Below are 26,233 nucleotides of genomic sequence, written 5' to 3'. Positions count from 1 at the left end.
AGCCGATCGATCAGAAGGAGAAGAGAAGGTGACCAAGAGAGTATCAGCATCGAAATACGGTTCCTCGGGAAGACATAGAAGCAGCCGCCACACACACACACATACACGCGCGCAACTCTTTTCGTTTGCTGGTTATCGAGAAGAAACCTGGAAAGAAATGATCGTTGCTGAAAAATAATCTGCCAGTTCCCCTTGGAATTGAAAATTACATTCAAGCGAGTTTATTTTAATGTTTTCTATCCATATAATACTGCGACCACATACATTTGGTTTTGTGATTTGTCAATCAAGTGCAGTTAACAGGAAAGCTTCCGAAGATTATTCTTCAGAACAAGGTTTTTTGTATCCAATATTGGATGCATAAAACCTTGAGTCTTCAAAGTAACACTCTCGTTTTTGAAGTCACCCAAATATTTATTTATTCATTCAATCAGGATGGATTTAGATTCAACTTCAAACAAATGATCTCTAAATCAACGATAGTCCTACGTCACCCTTGCGGTTATACCATAGATATAACCCACTTCCTGTTTTTGGACCTTAAGTATTTGCGGGGCCCATAGTAGGCGCGACTTCAATTGACTATGCGTCTTTGAATTGCACGGCTGCGGGTGTTGTCAGTTGTTATCAACGAGCCAAGGTAGACAAATTTCTCTACTATCTCAAGCATTCTGTGGCGATCAATCCCTCCTGCTAGCGTGTTATTAGTCTTAGACCCATTAATCCCAATCTCAATCGACCCTGCTACGTGTTTCAGTCGGGTATACAAGTTCGCTACCGTCGTATGTGTTCTTCCGATTATATCCACGTCGTCAGCGAAGCAGATAAACTGTTTAGAACTGTTTAGAGTCGTGCCCCGCATGTTGAAGCCCGCTCTCCACATAACCTTCCAGCGCCACGTTGAAGAGCAGACAGGAGAGTCCATCGCCTTGTTGAAGTCCCCTGTGAATCTCAAACGATTCCGACAGATCTCCTGAGATCCGCACACTGTTCATCGTTGCCAGAATCAGTCTTGTCAGCTTTCGGGGGAAGCCGTGTTCGTCCATGATTCTACATAGCTGCCGTCGGTCGAATGTGTTATATGCGGCATTGAAATCAACGAAGATGTGGTGCGTAGGGACAAACAGAATTTGTAGGCACCATTCGGGATCGTGATTGTACGGTACTTCCCACAGATTACCCCGTCCTTACATTTCTCCGGTAGCTGTTCTGTGTCCCATATCCTGACTATCAACCGATGCATACACTCTACAAGTTTTCCCAAACCTCCCCTGAAAAGCTCCGCTGCGAGGCCGAGGGTTTAAGGCTTAAAGTAATCGGGGAGGATTTGGAACAAGACAATCAACGACTGTTTTTGAAGGCAGAATCAATATTGGAAGTGTTGTTTAAGCAGTTCGATATCACTACCTGTAATCTACCGGAGCCGGAGCTACCGGTAATGCACCGGAGCTTCCCAAAACACGGGAAGCCGAAATTGGGTATGATGGGTGATATCAAAAACATTTTTTTTTGCGATTTATCACAAGACTATAATTAAACTTCGGCATAAATAAGAAATGAATGACATAAATGTGGAATTTTCTCTATAAAAAAAAAATCAAATATTTATTACATTTAATTGAAACTCAGTTGGTAACATTGTAAATTCTATATACACACATGTAATAATCTATTGTTATCTTGTTACCGACTCATCCGTTGAATTATGATTCGATCGTCGGCTATTTCTATTGGAGTGGCGCTCGTTTGCATAATTGTTATTGTCTCTGGAATATCTGTACTCTCTGCTGTCATCATATCTGCCCACGAGAGAACGACTTCTCCCCCCGTGTACTAGAATTTGCAGAATGGCCATAATCACATCGATTATGATTGTTATATCTATTGTTTCGGAACGACAAACCACGTTCAGGTATATTATTCCGTAGGTTGCAATGGATATCACTGGTTCGCATAGTAGATTTGTAACCGAACGGTTTTAAACTGAGAAGCGAGTTCAGATAGTTGGCCCTCTCCATTTTATGTGCACGAGCCTCATTAAATACTAGAGAGTAAAGGAAACAATGACAACATTCCAGTATTATAAGAAAAAACAGAGAAAACACATACACTTTATAGCCGCCTTGGGAGCACATCCTTTCACAAGAATCATGTAAGCACATATGAAATAGCCTGTTCGATTCAGTCCGTGGGTACAATGAACACCTATCAATTTGTCTGTAATTGGAATAGATTAATGAGATGTATATTACCGAAAAATGCATGAACTTTCTCAAAGTTTTCCAAACGCAGAAAATGTCTAGAGTGTTGAAGACTACGAGCAGCTGATGTGATTTCAATAGGGACACAGTTATTTTCAAAAAAAAAAAGACGGGTGGGTAATGTCGGGGACATAACCGGAGTGACGTAGGACTATACAAAGGGGACAGCTTTTGTTAAATATATATTTTAAATATATTGTTTTATTTTCTTCTCCTACGTGAATACCTACCTATCTACCTGAAAAATGGATTAGTTTACTGTTTACTCTTTATGAACATGTTGGTGGTTCTGAAAAGAACCTTTGGCGTTGTGTTTTTGTTATCACTCGATATTCCCATCTTGTTCGGTTAAACCTTCCTGTTTAGCTATTGCGTTTGCCACTCGCCACAGCTTTCACAGTTGGAAAATTTCTTCCCATCCAGCTTGAACATGTTGTTCAGTAAATTACATTTAATGCGACGTGCCGGAGAAACACTTTGCCACTCACTGAAACTAATTGTTGCCTTGATGAGCGCCGAACCGAAGCTGCTCTGTTCTTGATGCGGGTTTTCTGATTGTCGTGAGCAGCTTTGCAAGCCAACTCGAGCACTCCGACGGCCGAAACTCTATAATCGCTGTTAGGTATATTGGTGCTCCGGCACCAATCCGTTCGGCCTAGTTACCCTTGCGGAGCAATCAGTGAATGCGACCAACAGGGAACTGGAGACCTGCACGGCTCGAGTGAGACTTTGCCTTTCCCTTAACTTGTCCTCCTTTGTTACGTCCACGATGCCGATGCCGTACAACCACACGGGTTTACGGTTCGAAAGAAAATAAGATATTTTTTTGGGGTCCGCGTGTTTTATACTCTAGCGGTACACACTCACAGGATAGAGACAAATCGGCAGACTCAGCCAGAGGGGCGAGTTCAACGAGACGAACGAATGAGCGTTAAATGGGAGCGATGGCAAAAAATTACATTTATTACGATTTGTTCGCTCGTTGGATTCACATGCAGGATAAAAAGTGTCCTTTTCAGGATCACAAAATTATCTTGAATCTAAAGAGTTTATTGTTTTGTTATCACTCGATATCCCCATCTTGTTCGGCTATACCTTTCTGTTTAGCGATTGCGTTTGCCACTCGCCACAGCTTTCAGATGGAAAATTTCATCCCATCCAGCTTTGTGACATGTTGTACAGTAAATTACATTCAATGCGACGTGTCGAAGCGCCACTCAGTGTCGGATTGGAGGCGATATTAACCTGTAATTGAACATTTGCGATGACAGTGGTACAGTATCGACTTTCAATGTGGGGTCATAATTTGGATCTCTATGTTTACAAAAATGTTCAACTAAATAAGTCGCATTACATGTCCGTCCAATTAGCTAAATGTCGAACTAATTGTAAATTACTGTACTTTCAATCTGGAAACAATTTAAGAATTGGTGAAAATTGAATAATCAGGAAAGTCCCCAACTATCAATAAGCTCAGAACAACTGCCAAATTCACATACTCATCAGATCCTGGCAAACAAATTATGAAAAAATCAATTTGTGTTTTATTATTATTTTGGATAATGTTTTAGAAAGCATTGAACTGTATTTCGTAAACTCTTTTTTGGAAGGTTTAATGGCCCTGAAAAGCGCCTTGTTTTATGGAATGGTTCCAATTTAGAAAACTTAGTACTCGTGGTTTTGAAAAAAACCATTTCGAATGCCCTCGATGCCGCCTTGTTCTGGATTTGCCACCGTAGCAGTTTGTATAAAGAACAAACTTTTTTCTTCTGCTACCTGATGCCGTTTTGCGATTGCGTTTGCCACTCGCCACTCGCTGCAACTGCCTGTTGTCTTGATGTCCACCGAACCGAACGTGTTCTGTTCTGAATGCGGGTTTTCTTATCGTCGCGAGCATCTTTGCCAGCTAGCTCGATCACTTCGGCGGCCGAAACTATATAACGCCGGCTAGGTGGACTGGTGCACTGGTACTAACGCGCTCGGCCTAGCTACCCTTGCGGGGAACTCCAGATCAACACGGTTCGAGCGGGATTTTGCCTTTCCCTTCACTTTTCCTCCTTTACCATGTCCAGACATGGCTGCTTGGGTTGGTTTGTTGATGTGTTGTGATGCGAACCGATGTGGTGTACGGTTTGAATGAGAATGATCGTTACGGAAGGAAGGAAGGAAGGTATTGTATTATAGAGACTTTAAACTTTTGCAGTTCATTCGTCTCTAGCCTTGAGAAAGGCCCTTTGAAAACTCTACTCTACTCTACTCCAGCGCTTCCACCTCCGCCCTCTTGCCTTGAGAAAGGCACTCGATCCCTCGCCGTCCAGCCCGTCCAGCAACGATGTTGTCCAGTCGGTGTCCACACAAAGAATGATCGTTACGGCAGCGGAGCGGGGATTTTTAAGCTGACTGGCTGGCTCGAGAATTACGCATGTGTGAGACTGCGACCAATGTTTCGTTCATTTTTTTCTTTTTCTTTTCCAATCGTGCTTCATTCTATTTCGCTGCTGCTGTGGTTGCCCGTTTTGGTCGGTACGATTTGAGGAGCACAAAATGGACCAATCAAAAATGGGCACATAGTGCATTTTGACAATGCTTGATATTTCACAATTATTCAATTATTTATCTCAAGAAAAATGAAATGTTATTCGTTATGATAGATGCGTAGATATATTTCCTATCAATTGACGCAAAAACCTTTGCGATCTATTGAGAAATGCTCGAGTTATAAGCGTTCCAAATCTTGTATTTTTTCCTACTTGTTCAGTGCCTAGATTTCCATTTCACCCCCTATATCTTCCGGTTAGACGTAGTCCTACGTCAAAATACGGATTCGCACATGCAGGTTTTAGCGCTTCACCCAAAGTAAGACTACACAAAGGGAAATGTTATGGAGGAATCAGTAATTTTGGTGGCGATCCCTACACTAACAAATGTAATGACGAAGAACCAAAGATCCAGAATGGGTGACTAGGATTCGAACGTGCTCAGAATGATGTGTTGAAGCATATCTCCTCAAAGTGATACCCGAGAGAGGTTCCGGAGAGTGCAATCCTACAGATCTTACACGACAATACCATCATCTCATGATTTCTAGAAAAAATAAATGCCCACATACAAAAAAAAGTGTTGGCCCGCCAATGGAGCTCCCACGTTGTACTCTTTTGTAATACTGGACGAGGATTCACACACCAAGAATATATACCAGTGTAATATAAAAGTATGAATAAACCAATGTGCCAATTGAAAACTTACCTTTATTTTGCTCGTAAGCCATAAATTCGTCTACCGTACGTATAAATCTGTAATTTGAAGTAAATTTGAAAGAATAATCTATTATAACTTTCTGAATTAATATTTCAGCTTTTGCAAAACATGAGTTGCAAAAAATATATATCCTTTGTATGTTAACGTTTGCATTAAAAAAATGGACAAAATTGCCGATTTTTCATGGGCTTGCCTTCACATGCACTGACGAAACTACCCATGCAGCATCAAACATAATAACCCATGAGTCAGCAGAAAAAAATTACAGCTCTATCAGTCGAACTCCACCCGTGATGGCGAAAACAGTGAAGCTACTCCGTTCAGAAGTGTGCGCGTTCAAAGAACGGTACCCTGCCGGTTGAATAAGATGGTCAAGTCGACTTTCCCGAAGAATCGCGACGTGGCGGTTGTGATAGACAACGAGACCTATTTCACCATATTTTGGATGGCAACGACTGGCAGGGCGCTTCGTATTTTGGATGGCAACGACTGGCAGGGCGCTTCGTATTTTACTTCCCCAATAAGGAAGTGAGCTCCGAAGTGAATTTTATTTCGCACACCAAGTTCCCCAAGAAGGTGCTGCTGTGGTTGACAATCAGCGAGAAGGGGATGTCAAAGCCACTTTTCTGTAGCTCCGGACTGGCCGTGAATGCGGAAATTTATAGTACGAAGTGCCTGCCGAAAGTTGCGTTGTTCATCAAGAAGGGCGAAGACGCGGTGTTCTGGCCGGATCTGGCGTCGACCCAATACTCGAAGCGAACGTTAGAGGAGATGGAGCGGCTGAATATCGATGTGGTACCCAAGTCGGCGAACCCGCCCAACGTCCCCCAGCTGAGTCTCATCGACAATTTTGTCGCAAAAACTGAGAAGGAATTGATAAATACACACATACTTTCGTCCGCCATGGCAAATGTTCCGGTTAAATGCCGAAAGGCCGCTCGCTGGGGCGTTGAATTATACCATGGGAAATTTATCAAACTCAATAATCTGTCTTAGTTTTTTTACGTAGAACTACGTCTTTCATTAAGGGCCAAACAAGAAAACAGGTCACGTTTTTATGAAATAAAGCTAACGTTAATAACTATTCTTGCCTATTTTGACAATTTATATACCAAACGAATCGGAAATTTCTTAAGATTTGTTTTGTATGCTATATATTACAATCCCCTGGTGTGTGAATGGTTTAAATTGATGAAAACTAGAAGCATTTCCATTGTCCCACACATTTGTCATTTGTGAGATTCCCTACCCATACCGTCAATAACGAGCAACTTATCGACGATCAACGAAGGGGAATGATTTGAAATCTCCGTGAACAAAGAAGAAAAGAAGAAGAAGAAGAAGAACGAAGGGGAATATTTGCCTAGAGCATAAATATTGGATCTCGCTGAGGCAAACTTTCAGTATCGTTCTAGATACGAAGTGATGAATATTGCTTGTTTTGCGTCATCATATGTCTTCGTTTCGTTTCGTTACATCAAACTGACGCCATTCCATTAAGGTTTGGAACTATACAATTGTGTGGGGAATCACCAAACTAGGCTATCATCGGCGCACCATGAAAATAATTGTTCAGGCATTTTGTGTGTGATTTGGTTTCGCATGACAGTAACAAAACTATCTCCACCATGGATGACAGCTAGCTAATTGAGACCGGAAATATTAATAGAAAGGGCTGTTCTGTTGAGAAGAGTGCGAAGCGGAGCACTTGAACAAAATAGCAGCGTAGTTCTACGTCAACAATGTGGTCGTGTCTTGGAGACAACCTCCTATAATTTTTTATCACCATCCGGAAGAAGTTAATTTTTTTTTAATGCAAACGTTAATACAGTAGGGTAACACGGGGTGATTTGGACCACCCCTTTATTTCAAAAAGTACGGCTCAACTCGGATTTTTTATAATGTCATTTTCTTATATTACTGAACCGTATGTAACTAACGTATAAAAACTTTGGTAAAATTCGACAGGTGGAAGGAAACGGTAGCATGAACACAACAAGCACTCTGATTATCAAAAAATGTGAGTTTTCCGATCGTGGTTTTAGGGATTTTCCGCTGATTAAACAAACTTTTCGAGTATTGTGCAATAAAGTTCTGTTCGGTTACAGAAGAGGAACAATTTGATGCAGCGAAACTGTAATTTTGATAACAATAAATGAAATTAAATGCATTTTAATTTTTGCATGTTGTGTGGGGTGACATGGACACGTTTCTGTGGGGTGAATTGGTCCTACAGGTTTGAGGCTTTTCTTTGATCTAATTGATTCCAGATGTCACGAAATTACAAAAAGAGGATCAGCAGACAACGTTGGAAGAAGCAGGAGCTTGAAAGAGCAACTCAGGCCATCAAGAACGGATTTTTTGGGCCAACAACGAAAGTGTTTGGAAATGCTCGAACAACAGTGAGAAGTTTCATGCAGGATTCGAGATGGCGTCTATCCAATTTTTCTGGTCTGGAATCTGGCCAAGACACCTGGTATCGATCCCAAAATACTGTTACGGATTGTAACATTATCTCAAAATACTTTACACAAACATAAGTATGATTTTTTCGATGAAACACACACTGTACCAATCATCCCGCATCAAATTGTAATGTCCAAAAATCATCTCTTTTATTTTATGATATATTTGGTAGTTTGAAGCTTGATATAATGATGAAACATTATTGGTTGAAAGAAACCAAGTGTGTACAATATAACATTTTTGATTTAGACCGTATTGGTTTGGAAATATTAGGTGATTTGCTTAGGTGGTCCAAATTCCCCCCTTTTCCCCTATATGCAATATTGTTCACACCATCATACATATGTGGCTTATTAGCCTATGAACGCAATATTTCGTTTTTTTGTTGCGCCACAGCTTATTTCACAGTAGACTATAAGCAAACCATTCGTTTAGCTGAAGTGGCAGCGTATTCACGATTTTGTACACAAATGTCGCAAAAAGCCATTTTAGGTGCCCCAGGGAGTTTGAAAGCGAGAAAAGAAGGGTCAACTATATGCGAAGAGGTCGTCCAAGGTTCCAATAAAAAATGTGTGTAACGCATCCTAGTACTGTTATGGCGCTAGACTGGTAGCTTCAATGGCAATTGAAATTCATTTTTGAAGAAGGTAAGATAAATACGGTGCTCCCGTGGCCGAGTGGTTAGCGTCATAACTAACATGCCTGGTGTTCGGGTTCGATTCCCGCTCTGGTCGGAGGAATTTTTCGTCAAAGAAATTTCCTCCAACTTGCACTGTGATCACGCGTATTCTAGAGCTTGCCACTCAGAATGCATTCAAAGCGTGTTATTTGGCATAGAAATCTCAACTAAGTACTAATAAAAATGACGCAAGTTATACTACGTTGAGACGGCGAAGTTCCTCTAGGAACGTTAGTGCCATTGAAGAAGAAGAAGAAGAAGATAAAAATGGACATTCTGTGGATTGCAATACTGACTGCAATCGAATGTGATATTTCAACAATTCATAGCCCCATTTATCGACCCGTACCTTGAAGCAAATGAATTCGGTCTATAATCATCAATCTATTCGCGTGTTTTAGAAGATAAAAGGCACATAGCTAAATGGGCGCAAATAACATAATGTATGTAGACTCGATTGTTTTCTAGAACTAGAATAACTCCGAAGATTGCAATGAAAAAACACTTACTGAACTACCAATGCGTGTTTGGGAATTTTGTGTCCTTGTGTGTAGATCTTCTTATGCTGCACATCTTGGCGTTCAAATTCCTAGTTAGTCGAAAATATTATCTGTACACATCTCCGTTAGTATACCATTTCAATTAAATTACCTTTGGATTATAGTATTTTGCTGTAAACGTCAAATCAATTACCAAACCAAGATTTTGTATCTGTTCAACAGCATCCTCTGGTGTAAACTTATTCTTCTTGCATTGAACAAAGAATTCCTGTGGAAAGAAAAAGAAACGAAATATTGTATGTAAGATTTGTAGAAACAAAGAGATAGAAGGACGATAGGTAGAAATGGACTTATTGTAGCATGAATCATTTATTCATTAACGGAAAATCGTCCAATCCACAAATGATAATGAATAATTTCATGTAACTTTAAAAAAAACATACAGGATTGCTTATGCTCGTAATAGAGTGAATATCCACAAATTTACAACAGATCAATGGAAGAAATACCATTTCCCAGATTCAACTGCGGCATTACTTTCACTGTCGTCGAAGCTCATTCTCTAAATATTAATGACCACAAGTTGATCGCTATCGCAGGACAATGTATACGCGCGCGTATGTGTGTTTCCCAATCAAAGCGAAACATAAAACATTGGCCGAAAATATTCGTCGAATACTGTCGGGTCTCAGTCTCAGCTGGTCATCTCTTTGACACCAGTCGCGGAGGCTTCATTGATGCGCGCCGTGGATGAATTTTTATTTACTCTTATGGCGCTGCTGCCGTTGGAAGGGTGGTGATATGCATATGCTTCGAATCAGGCTGGCTCGATCGCGCTGTCTGTTTACACGAGGCTCAAGAACATCCGTCTGGACGCGAGCAAGAGAGAGATACGGACAATCAACGTTGGTGGTCTATTTTCAATTATTTGGTCAAAGATAATAATTATTTATGATAATATATAATAAATTATACGAAAACCTGTCTGTAATTATTAATCATTTTTAATTGCTATCTTCAGTATGAATATTGTTGGATTTTCTCTGCCAGATAGACATGCCTTTGCATTCTGTGATTTAGAACAGTCAAAGTATTTTCAAGAATACACAAGTACAGATAATGCATCCAAAATGATAATGATAGAGTTTTACGTTCACTCAAAAGTTCTATCCATGCTACATTTTTATAAATTTTTTATTGTGTTATTGTGCTAATATATTATCAATATCGACAACCATATGAAGATCATCAAATGGGGCTAAGTGGTACACTAAGTTCATTAGGAACAAAACATTATTTTCAACTGCCGTTGAATTGTTGGGTCTCCTCGCATTGACGACATCGAGTGTCGGTTTGGGAAGCAACAATGACAATAATGGATTTTCAGGTGGAACGAACTCATTTTTAAAATTAATTTTTCCGTGTCAAATAGAGATGAAACGGATATCCGGTAACAATCCAGTTTCCATCCTATCCGGCCAGATACCGGATAGTAACTCACTATTCGGCCGGACACCGGATATTTAAAAAAAAACAATAATTTCTCATTAACACAAGATAATTCTTTTTTTTTTTTGACGTAGAACTAAGTTCTTTCATTTCTATACCGGGGTGTGAATTGTAAAGTTTCTAAAACGAAAGCGTTACGCCGGAGAACGAGATTTTGAGCGTTAATAGCTCCTATACAACTGAACGAAATGATATCATAAACACTTCATTCGAAAGATCAAATGTCTACGCGTTATATACTTGTTACTTTTTGATCCAAAAACTTGTTTCAAAGCCTTAAAATTGCTTTCAAAACAGACTATTGAAATCGCCAATCGGTATATAAGCGAGTGCTGCTCGGAAATCCACTCAGTTATAATTGAACAGCGATTGGAGCATGATGTCGCTGTTCTGGTGAAGATAACTTCGTTCATCATGAAAGCGCTGATGAAAGGTGTCACCAAGAGCCTGTTTGTGCACATTAGACCAGAAGAGAATCCATCAGGAGGAGAGTGATGCCACTGAAAAGGTGACCGAGAAAGTAACAGCATCGAAAATTGGTTCCGCTTGAGACATCGGAGCAGCCGCCACACACACATCCACGCGCGAAATTCTTTTCGTTTGGTGGTTATAGATTATATTCGTACCCAATATTGAATGCGCGCGCAACGAAAAGTGTTTCGCATCGCGAAAATCATATAATTTTCAATCTTTCAGTCGCTGAAAGTTTCAAACTCAGAAAGGTCATTCGCCTCTAGTTTGCCTTTCAAATTGTGATAGTAAACCACACCTTCTCTCGATTCGATCACGGACAAAAAGCATACTGAGGCGATATTCTGGTGGTGAAACGCATTCAGTATGTTTCGAACTGTGGGGAAGCGCAGAAGGGCCGATTTTTTACCTCGGGATAGTTAAAATTCCCCCTAAGGCCAAAAGGGAATTCATCAGGAGAAGGAAGGCGACCAAGGCGAGTATCAGCATCGAAAATTGGTTCCGTTTGATGCATGCGAGCAGCAACCACAAACACACACACGCACTCTTTTCGTTTGGTGGTTATCGAGTTAGCATTAACCACTGGTGGGCTTCAAGCATCAAGAAGAATCTGGAAAGATGTCATCGTTGCTGAAAAATAATCTGCCAGTTCCCGTTGGAATTGAAAATTACACTCAAACGAATGAGTTAATTTAAAGTTTTCTATCCATATAATACTACAAACAAAAACATTTTGTTTTGAGATTTTTCAATCAAGTGCAATTAACAGGAAAGCTTCTGAAGATATAAAAAATATATAGAATATATTCGTATTTAATATTTGATGCATAAAATAGGTAACGGAAAATGTTTCGTATCGCGAAAATCATATAATTTTCCTGCGATTATTTGTTTTCTATCCATATAATAGTGCGAACAATACATTTTGTTTTCTGATTTTTGGCTCTTAAAAAATGTGTAAAAAAGTAACACGCAAACATTCACGTTTTCTTACTTACGAACATAGGTCCAATCGCAGAAAAGTTCATTGATTCATCTTCACATTGACCCTTTAAAATTTACTTTTAATATAAATTTCCTAGGACTTCTATCCAAATTCATCATTATAATATCAGATTATTTTCAGACACAATTCTCGTTCAAGATTTTTCAATCACTTACAAATAACATGTTTCTCCGTTACATCGAATAAATGTTTGATACAGAAAATATGATAGAATGAAGATAACCCTAAATCGGATAATTCCTTCTTCGAGTTTTGCTCTTATCAACACATTCGGCGATCCATTTTTATTTATATGGATAGAAGAAGATATAGGAGCCTCACAATCCAAATTTGGCTCCCTTTGCTTGATTAGTTTTCGAGTCATACTGAAATTTATGTTTCATTTGTATGGTAGCCTCCCTTAGAAAGGGGGGAGGGGCCTCGAACTATCGTAAAAACCTTCCCCGGCCCTAAAAACCCGTACATACAATTTTTTACGTCGATCGGTTCAGTAGTTTCCGAGTCCATAAAAATTAGACAGACAGATAGACAAAAATCCATTTTTATATGTATAGAAGATAGAAGATAGATGAAGAGTTTTAGTGGCAATATTAGGAAATGTATCGATAAATGATTAAGTAAGATTCTTCATCATTTCTTCTATAGGAGCATTGTACCACTGCGACCATTAGTTTGATCTATCGAAGTGAATCTTCATCGTTAATCTTTTTGGTAACAAAAATGTTATTATCACTGAATGTATGATACAAGGTGCATCCGTTTGGTCACTAAGTGGGTTAAGGTGCGGCTTACGAGAAAAATATACGGAAAATAATAAATAAAGCGATAGAGAGAAATTGAAAAAAAGGGAATGATCACTAAGTGGGTTATGGATCCGCATACGAAAAAAATATACGGAACAGGTATTATTTACTTAAAGCGAGAGGGAGAAATTGGAAAAAAATACAGCAATGAGAGCTGTGTTTCTTTATTTCGTCAAACTATTGTAGACAACAATTACATACATTATATCAAAATTACAATATACTCAATGAATAATTTCTAATTTATAATGAATAATTTATAACTATTTATATAGTTATATATTTATTTAAGAAAACTATATGAGATTTAATTATTAGAGATATCATGTATTTTGTATTAATAATGAATTACGAAATACAATGAAAAATACAATGTTCTTCCAGTCAATGACTTTTTCAATAATTTCTTTGTCATTGTCACATCAATTACATTACTGTACTTATTGTACGTTCTCAGCATTTTATTAAGTGGGCCATTCATACCATATAAAGTTCGAAATGAAGTTGGTTTGAACACGAGCCTTGCGTGCTCGCAAGGCTCGTGTTGGTGCATAAAAAATTAGATTTTCAAGTAAATTTTCAGAATTCATCCTGTGTGAAACCAAGTCAATTAAACATGAAATTGTGGCATTTTCTCTTCGTTTCTCAAGTGTTTCAATATTTATTAACATACAACGAGCTTCATATGGGGGAAGAGGAGATGTTGACCACTGGCTCTGTGATCATTTGTTTGAAATTGCATCTGAATCAATTCTCAATAAATGAATGAATAATCATTTCTCAAGATTGCTAATCGTTTTCGTTTAGTCGTAGTAGTGGTAGTGGATGAGTATGAGTTTGACATTTTATCTTTCGAATGATTTTTATACCACTCCATCAGCCGGTAAAGTGGTACTAACGTTCAAAACCTTGCATTCTAGCGTCACTCTCTCGTTTTCGAAACTTTGAACTTATACCCCGATACAGACATGAAAGACGTAGCCCTACGTCAAAACAGATCTGTCATAATCAGAAGGATTTAATGAACGGAAAAAAATGAATGTTTCAAAAATAATAATACAGATTGTCAGTCCCGATGGAACAACAATTTCGCCCTTAAAAAAAGAAAAATGAATTAAATGATTTAATAAACAAAAGAGTTACATATCTTTATAATTAAATTAACGCGTAATTTTTGAAAAGGACCTATTTATATGGAACGATTCTCTTCATCGACATTCTCTTGCGTTAATAACTCAGCGATAAAAGCATTTCCTGATGTGTTCGAATATCAGTAGTGTAGAAGGAAACCTCTTTGAGTAAGCTATGTCACCAAACTGGCGCCAAATCTATCTGCAAGGCCGTGGTTATCGAAAGAGAAAGTCAATAAAGAGAATCCATCAATGTAGATAGGTCCTTTTCAAAAGTTACACGAGAAATCTGTTCTAAAAAGCCCCCAGATGACGATCATTTGTTCAAATTGATATTACTTTTGGTTTAGTATTTTCTATTTATATGTTTGCGCTATTGGAAAAATAATTTAAACGATTGAACGTTTAAAAAATCCATAACCAAGAAAGATGTATTCCCATTACAATATGACGATATCAGCGAAATATTTGCGGTCCTTTTTGAGGTTCTACTTTACTCGAGAACGTCCAAATTTCATTCTCACGTGATTCTAGATGATAGGTTGTTATTTATAACATCTCGCTCCATATATCCGTAATTGTTTCCCGATGCTTCTTGTCGGATTTTCGCCTCAGAGAATATGTGCGGGAATAACTTTATCAGAAAGGCGAAGATCCAGCTCGGACACAAATGTGTAGAAGCAAAACTTATTGTTATACGTTTCTTTGCTTTCGGTTTTGTCCAGGTATCAAGAAAAACATGCAAACTGAAATTTTTTCGATAATAATAAATCGTACTACGCATACAGCCAAGCGCATGTTTATTTGTCGTTTTGCAGGTAGATAGTTTTATCCGATAACGAAATTCAACATGTTCCTAAATACACACCCCCTCTGCACTCGTGTTAACATAAATAACCAAATGTAGAACGGCGAGTCGAATGGGATTGGTATACCTTTCATGAAGAATTCAAATGTATCAACAAATTTCGGCACATATGTTAAGAGCGACAATACCGAAAATAGTGAGATCAATTTCTTCCGATTATAAAGAATATTTAACTGCATTAATTTATTAACTGTTTTAATTTTGCATAACAGATTGTTGAATAATAATTCATTGAATCATTGACTGTGGGCCGAACTTGTAGCGTTTCATCAATAAATGAAATGAATTGAATAAAAAGTGAACCATTCTATTTGACGCCGCTAATTCAAAGTTTTGGCCCAATACATCTACATCGCGTACGACAAAAGTAAAGTTGTAATGATCATCAAACCTCTCTTTAACCCTTCAATACGGCATTGTGCTCGGCCGGAGTGCTACCGCTGTACGGAGCACTGACTATAGACGACACTCGTACACACAGGTAGCCGCGCGGGTGTCGTCTTTAGACAACGCTCGTAGCGAAAGGGTTAAAAGTAAAATTTTAATTGGTTGTAAGAGTTACCTACAACAATATAATTAATCGTGGAGTGAGTCGTCACCTGTGCTTGCGAGCCGATGTCAACGTAAGCCGACAGCGAAGAATGCGCTGCCGTAAGAAACGACTGGAAAGCGATCGCCCACTGCGAGGGTACCTCAGTTGAAGTGAACGGTGATTCCCAGATCTATTGTAAACAACTCAAAACATGCAATAGCAGAGCCCTCTTCTGCGCAATTATATAACATTGCTTCGCTGGAGGTTTAAGGAAAATTTCTTAGAATTTCCTCCGGTCTGAACAGGAATTTTTCCGAGCTATTCAAAATCAATCCAACAAGTATTCGGATACGGGAAGCACTCTGTTTGGGTTGATCTTGGGAAATTCTTTTGAAATCTTTTCTTCAAAACCTCACATTCTACAATGGAATGAGTTTCAATAATTTATGTTATAGAGAAAATGACAAATTTGCATAAGAAAATCATAATATATATTGTGCATCTTACAGCCGATGTAACAACGTTATTTATGGACCCATTATAAAAACTGACACGTGACTTGTCATAAATACACATTCTTTTACCCTGGCCACCCTTCACTAAGAATCAACAAAAGCGACCGAAAAATCAGGAACAAAGCGCTGCCACACTCTCACTTTCCAGGTTGAAATCACCCACCAGGAGACCTCCTGTAGCCTTTTATTATCCAAACATCTCGAAGAAACAAGAAACTATAAAGAACAGAAAATTATTGCACCAACAAAAGGAAACGAGTATCGGCAATGTGTGGGACAAATTTTGCAGTATGGGTCGTCCGTTTCTTGTGTTTTTTTTTCATTATAAAGAGTGGGCCATCCCATTGGTTGATCAGAAATCCAACATTTTATTTCCACATATTTTCACTGTGTGAAAAAGATCGATTTTCGATTGAACAACGTTGAGAAATATTACAAAATTACTCAATTATTGCAGTCTTTGTGTGTCATCTTCATTCACTGACGTTTCCTGTCACGTGTAAATCTAGAATTATGCGCTCGATGACTGTTGGATCAGAATCACCCATGGACAGGCTGACCAAATAGTTCAGGAACAAAAACGGGACACGTAAACCCAAAAAAAAGTTATATTCATTGTTTAATATTGTTTGAACAATTTCATTGAGTGAATAATTCCAATCAATGAAACATTCCGCTTAGATATGTTGAAGAGACTTTGCGAAGAAGATTATGATTTTTGCAAGTTTTATCATAAAATTTGTCAAATTTCGGATCAAAGTTCTGATTGACAATTATCATAGCATTTGTACCATGACTTTTCTGTTGTCCAAATAATGATCATCGCAGAAAATCCGAAAGGATTCTTTACTCAGGCAAACACAAAATATACTCAGTAGGCTTCACGAATTCCTTACAGTCTAAACATTTGTTTTTCTTTTCTCAAAATATTTGCCCACAACGATTTGCATCTGATATGGATTATTTGCTCCACCTTTTTATCTCACTAATTATAATTCCTGTAATGCCACTTTGAATCTCCGGAATGGACTTTAATATAAGACTTTTATGTTTCTCCTAGACTAGCTTTTCATTTTGCAATGTACTCCCACGCAGTATCATGAAAAAAATACACAGTTTTACCACTTTCACTACGGCAATGTGCTCCGCCGGAGTGCTACCGCTGAACGGAGCACTGCGTCGAAAAGTATGCATATCGCACTGGTGTGATCGATGTGCAGTATCACCCTGATTGTGTCTATAGACGACACTCGTAGCGAGAGGGTTAAGAAATTTAGCCTCGAGTATTTTATCTGAATCAACTAATCCTACGTCAAGATTACGTCCCTCAGAAAGGGTGCCAGATAAAAAAAAACATGTCAAATTTTCAAGAAATATTTCTAACGTTAATAACTGTTTTTGCTGCCAACGGATGTTGAAAGATGAACGGACAACGATTTGCATACAATTGGAAATTCTCTGCAATTGGAAATTCTCAGGGAATAGTTTGATATGTTATGCATTATGATTCTCTAATTCAAAAAAAAAATGGAAACATGCCGATAATCTCTCACCTGTGTCTTCTATACCTATTCTAACGAGGTGAGTCGTGAGGTATAATTTTTATATACCACTACGTGTGTGCGTAAAGCGCTCGCTCCAGCTGTTAATAGCTCATAGTGTGTTGTGCGATTCCAAATACTCATTCTCACCCCAACTAGCAAGCAGTCGGCAATTTTTCTGATGTCACACATATCGGTTTTGCTCGATACAAATTTCAAGACAATAAAAAAAATGTTTATCAAAAAAAAATAGTCAGTGATTGCTACAAAAAACACTTTTGTCAACATTTCAACATTCGACAAGCTGAACCGGGCTCAGATGCTGAAATGGTTTGAAATATGTATACTGTAAACTTTGGAGATTGTAAATATGCTACATTGGATACTCTTGGATTGGGCATCATTACTTATGACAAACGCGTGAAGAGGAATTGTCTGAAACATTTCTTCACAAAGCCTTTTGCGACTGACATGATCAAGTTCATTTGATTCTTGAGTTACCGTTTTGACTCATATTCCCAACAAACTCAAATTCCGAACCCTTCATTCTAAAAACTATAATTGGCTTATATCTGTGATAAAACCGCAAGGTGGACGTAGGACTAACGTTCGCTTACAAGCATATAACTCTTAAGCATTTCATCTTTCGAATAATATGATTATCATACCACTTCATTTAGCCAGAAAAGAATTATTAACGCTCAAAAGAGGAATTGATTCCTCCTCGGAAATAATCAACGCAAACAATACCCCCTTCCCAAGCCACGAAAATTGGAATCATCGTTGATCCGGAGTTGATCTCTTCCCAACAATTGGAAACGACGATCGATCGTGCTTTCATAAATGTGATTTCTTCGATATAGTGAAATAATATCCACTACACCAGATCAAGCATTTTGTATTCTTCGCTATCAAATACATAGTCAATGGCACCCATCGATATCGAATTATCATCGATTCCTCGATTTTCGCTGAATGCTCCTTTCAGTTCGGCTGCACAATACATAGGCGTGTGACCGTGACCTTCCACATCTCACATCGCAAAACAATTGATGGATTTCCGAGCGGCGCTAGCTTATATACTGATTTATGGGATTTCTATAATCTATTTTCAAAGCTGTTTTAAAGTTATTGAAACTATTTTTCGAGTCAATAAGAAGCAATCATTTACCTCTTAGACATTTTATCTTTTGTATGAAATGATTATCAAACCATTTCGTTGATCTAGAGCAGAATTATTAACACTTGAAGAAGGAATGGATTCCTCCTTGTAATCACTCAGCAAAAATAATGCCCTTTCCCAACGATTGGAAGCGACGATCGATTGCGGCATTTGCATACAAATTGTTTTATAACACTGCTTCCATCAATACGATTTCTTTGGTATGGTGAAATATTCACTACTTCATATGAAATATTTCGTATTCTTCACGGCCAAATCAATAGTCAAAAGCACCCATCGGTATCGAACTATCATCGATACCTCGATTTTCGATAAATGCTCCTTTCATCTCGGCTGCAGAAACGAAATGGAATTGGGAAAGAACAGCATAATGCATAGGCGTGTGAGCGTAACCTTTTCTCATATCGCAATACAATTGGATGGATTTCCGTGCGGCGCTAGCTTACATATGGATTTGTGTGATTTCAGTGCCTGTTTTCAAAACTATTTTTAAGCTATTTTGTGCTTATTTCCATTTTTTACTTCGATTTTTTCACTCTTAAGAAGCTATTCGCAAATATGTTTTTTCATTGTACATTGATTTTTATCTCACCAAAGATAACACTAACACAAATTTTATAAACATAATGTCAATATTTGAATCATTTCATTTAGCTAGCTGACAAAGTCAGTCTTATTCTTTTACGATTTACTTCCGTGCAAATGCTGTCAGGATCACAACTAACGGCAGCATATCACATATAAATATAAATGAATTTTAAGCTATTTTGGCTTTTGATTTTTCGAAGATCGCTTCGGCAAGATCGATTCTCTGGTACTGATTCAATCAGTGAATCGATCCTTACGCCGTTTAAAAAGTCGATTCGTCAAGATAGATCTTTTTATAAAGATCGCCCAATCCTAGTCGGAACGGCGGCCAGCTAATTTGGCGTGGTTAAGATTGTGTCATTTGGACTCTATTTGCTGTCGACAAAAAAGATGAGCAGGTTTTATTCCCATTTTAGAAAAAAAGGCTTCAAGCAAACTAAAATGGACTTTTCCCTCTTTCAAATAAACAAATTTGTTAACAGAGGCCAAATTGCTGCATATGAATATGTTTGCGAAAAGATACTGTCAAATCACAATGATTACCTTACTCTTGAAAAATATTAACACCTTTATCCCAAAATCTTTTCGAACAAAAACCAACATATGGGAGATGCTTGATGATGAATACAATTTAATTTCTAAGAAGAACTCTTTAGCTGGAACGAAGTAAAGGGTGTCCCACATCAAATTGCATCACGGAAAAAACGCTGTAGAAAATAACCTAATTTACCGATCCTTTTCAAACATTCAGACAATAAAATATAACCCATTAGTAAGCTTTTGACATATTTACAGGGTCTTTCAGAGTAAACGCTCACACAATAAAAAAATTTATTCGCTCCATCGATGGATTCATTGCCTACTTCGGGACGATAATATTCGGCTACTCTTTCAGGTTGATCGGATGGTTTTTAGTGTCAAGATGTACAATTTACAAGAACGTGTATTTTTAGTGAAATCGTATTACTCGAACAACCGAAGCCTTAATGAAACTTTGTCCTCTTATGGTAAGAATTTCAACATTTCTCATCGTCGATTACTTCCTTTGGGGATACGTGAAGGACCGTTGCCATGTTAATAAGCAACATAATTTGGAGGAACTTGAAGAAAAAATAACTCGGATTTTCAACAGCATGGAAGTCGTAATGTTAGAGTTGTGCATGAAGAATTTTGTTCACCGTTTAAAACGTGTTATAGAAAAAAGGGGTGGCCACATCGAAAATGGCCTAGAATAAGCTCTATTTTCTTTTTTAACAATAAAAATTGGCTCACTTTTGTAGAAGTTATTAAAATTTATTGCATGAGCGTTTAATCTGAAAGACCCTGTATTTCATTCAACTTCAATAACATAACCGTATGCTCGCACCTTACGCTTAACTCCACTCCTAAGGTTCTGTACAACATCTGGCTGTAGCTTACGGAAGCCCACCTTTGCTTCATGTCTTCCTCAAATTTGACCTCCTTGAGATGTTTCCGTAGTGCCCGCTTCATAACGGGCCAATATTATTCGGTTGGCCTTATTTCCGGTGAGTTGGGGGGAGGGCGTGGTTTATTCATGTCCTTGAGTACGAAAGTGACCCTGTTGGCTTTGTACCACTCCAGGACATCCTTTTAATAGTGGCACAAAGCTAGACCCGGTCAGAAAATTGTAAGGCCCTCGTGTTGCTTCAACAGAGGAAGCAGACTCTTCTGTTGACGCTCCTTGAGGTAGATCCGCCCGTTTACAGTCCCGGTAGTCACAAACGGCGCACTCCGTTTGCCACATGAGCAGAACGCTTGTCAAATCATACATTTCTTTGCAAACTTTTGAAAGTTCCGCTTCCTTTCTACCTCCGTAACATCAAACTTGTGCTGGACGATGAAGAACAGTAGCCCCGGAAGGTACCGAAAGTCCGCCTTGACGTGAGTCACATCATCCATAATGAAACAGTGAGGCTTCGTCAGAATTTGGGTGTACAGTTTCCGGGCCCGTTAGTTTCCCACCGTATTTAGCCGTTCATCACGATTTGAACCATTCTTCATTTTGTATGTATGCAGTTCCTCCCGATCCTTGGTTCTCTGAGCAGAAGACTTTGACATATTCAACTGTTCGGGCACATCCCTGACCGATGCATCGGGACTCCGCTTAAGCGCTTTCACGACACGCTTGTGATCCTGATCACTAATAGAACATCCATTCTGACCGCATCTCTCTTTCCGTTCAATGTTCAGAGTTTCATGGTATCGTTCAATCACACAACTCACCGTTGACTGCACGATTCTGAGTTGTTTTCCGATGTTCCGATGAGAGTGTTGAGGATTTCCAATTTTCAAAAAACTGACACTCTAAACTACTTCTACTCAAATTTTCAAAACAAAAACCCAATGGGTAATTTTCGACAGCGTTTTATCCGTGATGCAATTTGATGAGGGACACCCCCTCATGAACCGCTGTATATTATTGTCATGGTTACGATTTATGTCTACATGATCACCATGCAACAAAATGAAAGCATAGTTAGGAAAGCGACGCCAAATAAAAAAAATTGTTGTCTCTGATTTCTAAATGATAATTCTGATAAATGATAATAAGACAAATGATGGGTAAGGGTAATGAGAGGGCTGACTCATTAGCAAAGGTAGGTGCGATTGAAGGCGATATTTATCAGCGTCAAATCGCCTTCAATGAATTTTACTCTTTAGTCCGTAAAAATACCATCGCTAACTGGCAACGCAAATGGAACGAAGGTGAATTGGGCCGGTGGCTTCACTCGATTATCCCTAAGGTTAGCCTCAAACCATGGTTCAAAAGTCTGGACTTGAGTCGGGACTTTATTCGCACCTTCTCCCGACTCATGTCCAATCACTGTTCGTTAGACGCGCTACTCTTTCGTTTCAATCTGGCCGGCAGCAATATCTGCGTTTGTGGCCGAGGCTACCACGACATCGAACACGTTGTTTGGTCGTGTGAGGTGTATCTTGTTGCCAGATCGAATTTAGAGAACTCCCTTCGGGCTAGAGGAAGGCAGCCCAATGTGCCGGTGAGAGATGTGTTGGCTCGGTTAGACCTTGATTACATGTCCCAAATATATGTTTTCCTTAAATCTATCGATGTTCGTGTGTGATTATCCTTATATCCTTATACCCTCCATTTCTTCCTTTATGAGTAATTGGTCCGCTTGCTATAAACAGGAGAATGAAATGTAAATTCACAATAGATGTACGAATAGATTTAAGAATTGAGTGTGTGTGATTATCAACATTGTAATAATTTCCTTATACCCCATCCTTTTCCTGAGAAAAATATGTCACCCTTCTAATCTCGAGTTCACCGCGAGTAATCGGTTTCCCACATTACTAACCATAGATTTAAGAAAATTGTTCATATATATAGTTTTAAAAATATATTTAAGATTTCGGCTCCTTTAAACTTATGCAACTGAGCCTGTAAAAATAAACGAATTTAAAAAAAAAAAAAAAAAATGATGGGTAAAACAGAATAATGTGTTAAGTATGTAATAAAGCAAAACAGACGTATAGTCTAGACGTAATGCTGTGTAATCCTCATACATTAACTAATTTAAACTGACTCAACTATGTCTTACTGTTACTTGAGAATGATCAAATTACTTCTACATGTTTGACCAGCAATAAACACTATCTCCAATTACAGAGATGAACCAGCCTTCGGCTGAAAATCTATTTAATAAAGGAAGAAATAAAACTATCTCTAATTCCAGTATTTTTCGTCAGCATAAATAAAAATCTGAAATGTTTACTCCGATATCTTTTGGCGCCATACACATAATTTATTGACTTCCTACCTTTCCTCCCACGTTATAAATAACTGTGAAAATCTTACCCAAAATTCTTTTCGCGGCACCTTTCTTCATTCGTTCGCTCCTGCAAGAGCAATTTTATGGAAGTGATTCAAGATTCTTCGGCTAAATCCCTCTTCAACGTGTCAAATCGAACTATTAATGACCAGGTGTTGAAGATATACCATCGGCTCCACCCAACCGTTCGGATAGAAAAAAGCGAGTCCTCAATATAACCACAAACACAATTGTCGCATGTTTGTTATGGCATAGGAACTGAGTCCTCCAACAGATTTCATTGTGGAACATCCCCTATTTTACGTAGAGAACGCTTTCAATTCATCCCTACGAAAGCGGGGAGTTCAATTTTCATTGTGGGTGAGAGTGAATTGGAAGAATACATATCAAAAACAGGGGTGTGACATAAATCAAAAACAAATGGTTTCAACAGCCTATTATTAGATGAAACTCTAATATGATGAAACCAAAATACTTAAACATTTCATTCTCACAGCTTCTGTCGTCGAAAATTACTGGATAAACATAATAAAGCTCAAAGATTTATTTCGTTCGATGTGTTCTCACTCAAAGAGCAATTGAATGATTTTGTGTCAATCATATGCTGATGTAAAACTAAATGTATTTTTTACCATTTTACATGTCAGTTTTTTGAAACATTGAACTGAGAAACGACCACAAACCAACCAATCGAACACAAGTCGATATGTGAACCATCGTTTTTACCAAACCTAAGCTATTTTATTTACTTGGTTGTTGTTATGCATTTGCGCAGCTCATTTCAATTTCCCTTTCTCATGTGCGTTAACCTATAAGAGAGGCATTCGATTCATGTTTTCGACGCTTGTCCTTTGTTTTCTTACTTCTCCGTGGTGTATTACCTACTTTTGGCGGCAAGGCACAACACTTTTATGCGTCTATTGACCACACAGCCACTTGTGTGCTTTGTATTGGAAGCAAAGTTCATAAAACGTTGAGAACTTATTAGAGATGTGATACCTCTTGTTCCAGGAACAAGACGAACAATTCTTTCGCTCCTCTGCTGCTGCTTGGGCGCAAGACAGCCAACAAAAGACAGAAGAATGATTTATTTACTCACCGCCTGTTTGTTAATTATGGACTCCACTAAGATTCGAAAATTAAATAAATATGGGGTGGTGTATTTATTTGGTGGCCTCGCAGATACTTGGCGTGTAGCAAAATGTGAAACTCCGACGGAATCGATTTTGATAAATAAAAATACACTACTGCTTAACGGAAAACACATTGTGACATACCAATCAAATGACTATAGTGGATCATGTTGCTGAAATCAAATTCATTGATCTAATAACCATTGATACCTTTTCTTTCCCCATTTATCTTCTTACTCATGTGTGGTCTATGAATCTATGAATCTGGATGAAACCACCATAAAATTATTGAACAATACAGTATCGAAGCGGCACTGCAGATGAAAGTACTTCTTGATTTCGGATCAATGCAGCTTTACGCGAATCTTTGTTCTACCCACGCAATCATATTCGATGTAAGGAAAAAAGTCAACAATAATAGAGAACATTATGAATATTCAGGTTTCAGAGCTCCATTGAAGTTGATGGTGGTGCTCTCTCTCGTATACGCCTATGAGCAAACACAAATGGGCTATTTTCAGTTGAGAAGACTGTATATTATGGGATCGACACAAATTAATTAAATATATGGCAAACGTGCCAAATATTTATAGTGGAACTGATTTTGTTCACACTTCAACATGATAGCCAAATAATTATACACCTCATAAATTTACGCCACTCCAAGCCGAAACCAGCCATCAAAATTAAAGCAAACACACTGTGCTCGAGCTCTATCAGTTTTAAGCAGGAAAAAATCTCGCGAATAAATACAATTGGAACGCCCTATCTCATAATAAAACAAATAAACAAATTATAACTTTTGTTCGTTCGATTTCGTTCCTTCGTTTGTAAAGAGTTTGTTTCGTCTTCCTTTTTCCTTTCGATTTGAAATTACACACAGCATCACTCCAAACCATCCGCACTGCTGTGAACTATCACACGATTGCGTTCTGTGTTTTCACCAGATTTCAGATATCTATCTGCAACGAAAATATACCGAGAAATCAGGTCATCATTTTTTTTCGCACGAATTACTAACATTTGGCCCACGAAATTTGTTATACACCACGTTCATTGACAACATTTATAGATAATTACAGTAGGACCTCGATGATCCGCGCGGTGTCACACACCGTGCTAAAACGAAGCAAAAAGAAGAGGTCATCGTTACTGCGCGGTGATTTTGATCGACGAGAACGCGATCAATAGTGCTAGCTGAGAGGCCATCGTCGATTGGCTACCTGTACAGGATACTGAGGAGTTATTTCAAGAATCGGATCCTGGTATGCTACACAGACAGGAGACAGATACTGAAAAACATCTAGGCGGGAGTTCCCTAGGTTCCAACGCTTTGGAAAGTTCAACGCTTTGAAACACGATGTACGATGGTGTACTAAGGCTGAACCTACCCAAAGGTATGGAGATCGTGGGCTTCGCGGACGACGTCGTAACAACGGTAATACCTCGGAGTTATGATTGACGACCGGCTAAACTTCATCCAGCACGTCGATTATGCATGCGGAAAGGCGGCAAAGGCCATCAACGCAGTGGCGAGGAGCCTCTTGGTAAGCGTATCTTCGTCGATACTGAGGTACGGTGGCCCTGTCTGGTTAGCGGCTCTGGAAACCCACCGAAATCGAAGGAAGCTGAACAGCACATTCCGACTCATGGCCATGAGAGTCGCTAGCACTTATAGGACCATTTCGACAGAAGCTGTATGTGTAATCGCCGGGATGATTCCTATCTGCATCAGTTTGGTGGAAGACAGCGAGTGCTACGAACGCAGGGTAACCAGAGGTATCCGGAAAACGATGAAAGCGGAGTCGATGGTCAAATGGCAGCAGGAATGGGATACAGCAGAGAACGGCAGATGGACGTACAGGTTGGTACCGGCCGATCTGTCGACCTGGTTGAACAGAAAGCACGGCGAGGTTAATTTTCACTTGACGCAGTTCCTGTCTGGGCATGGCTAATTCAGACAATATCTACATTG

The 26,233-nt window shown here is 38.7% G+C and overlaps 1 protein-coding gene across 1 annotated transcript in view; it reads right to left on the bottom strand.

Moving 5' to 3' along the window:
* Nucleotides 1-1,577: 1,577 nt before the first annotated feature.
* LOC129767258 (RNA/RNP complex-1-interacting phosphatase) overlaps nucleotides 1,578-26,233 on the bottom strand; it is a 51,238-nt gene continuing 26,582 nt past the window's right edge. Inside the window, exons 3-7 of the mRNA XM_055767957.1 lie at nucleotides 9,316-9,432; nucleotides 9,174-9,253; nucleotides 5,508-5,554; nucleotides 2,110-2,217; nucleotides 1,578-2,044 (exon numbers count right to left, since the gene is read on the bottom strand). Of these exons, the coding sequence (XP_055623932.1) occupies nucleotides 1,794-2,044; nucleotides 2,110-2,217; nucleotides 5,508-5,554; nucleotides 9,174-9,253; nucleotides 9,316-9,432 (603 nt within the window). The 3' untranslated portion in view covers nucleotides 1,578-1,793. The remainder of the gene's footprint in view (nucleotides 2,045-2,109; nucleotides 2,218-5,507; nucleotides 5,555-9,173; nucleotides 9,254-9,315; nucleotides 9,433-26,233) is intronic.

Source organism: Toxorhynchites rutilus, chromosome 2 (assembly GCF_029784135.1).
Source record: "Toxorhynchites rutilus septentrionalis strain SRP chromosome 2, ASM2978413v1, whole genome shotgun sequence".
NCBI lineage: Eukaryota > Metazoa > Arthropoda > Insecta > Diptera > Culicidae > Toxorhynchites > Toxorhynchites rutilus.
The sequence above is the reverse complement of the archived record's forward strand: the minus strand, read 5'-3'. Positions and strand labels throughout refer to the sequence as shown.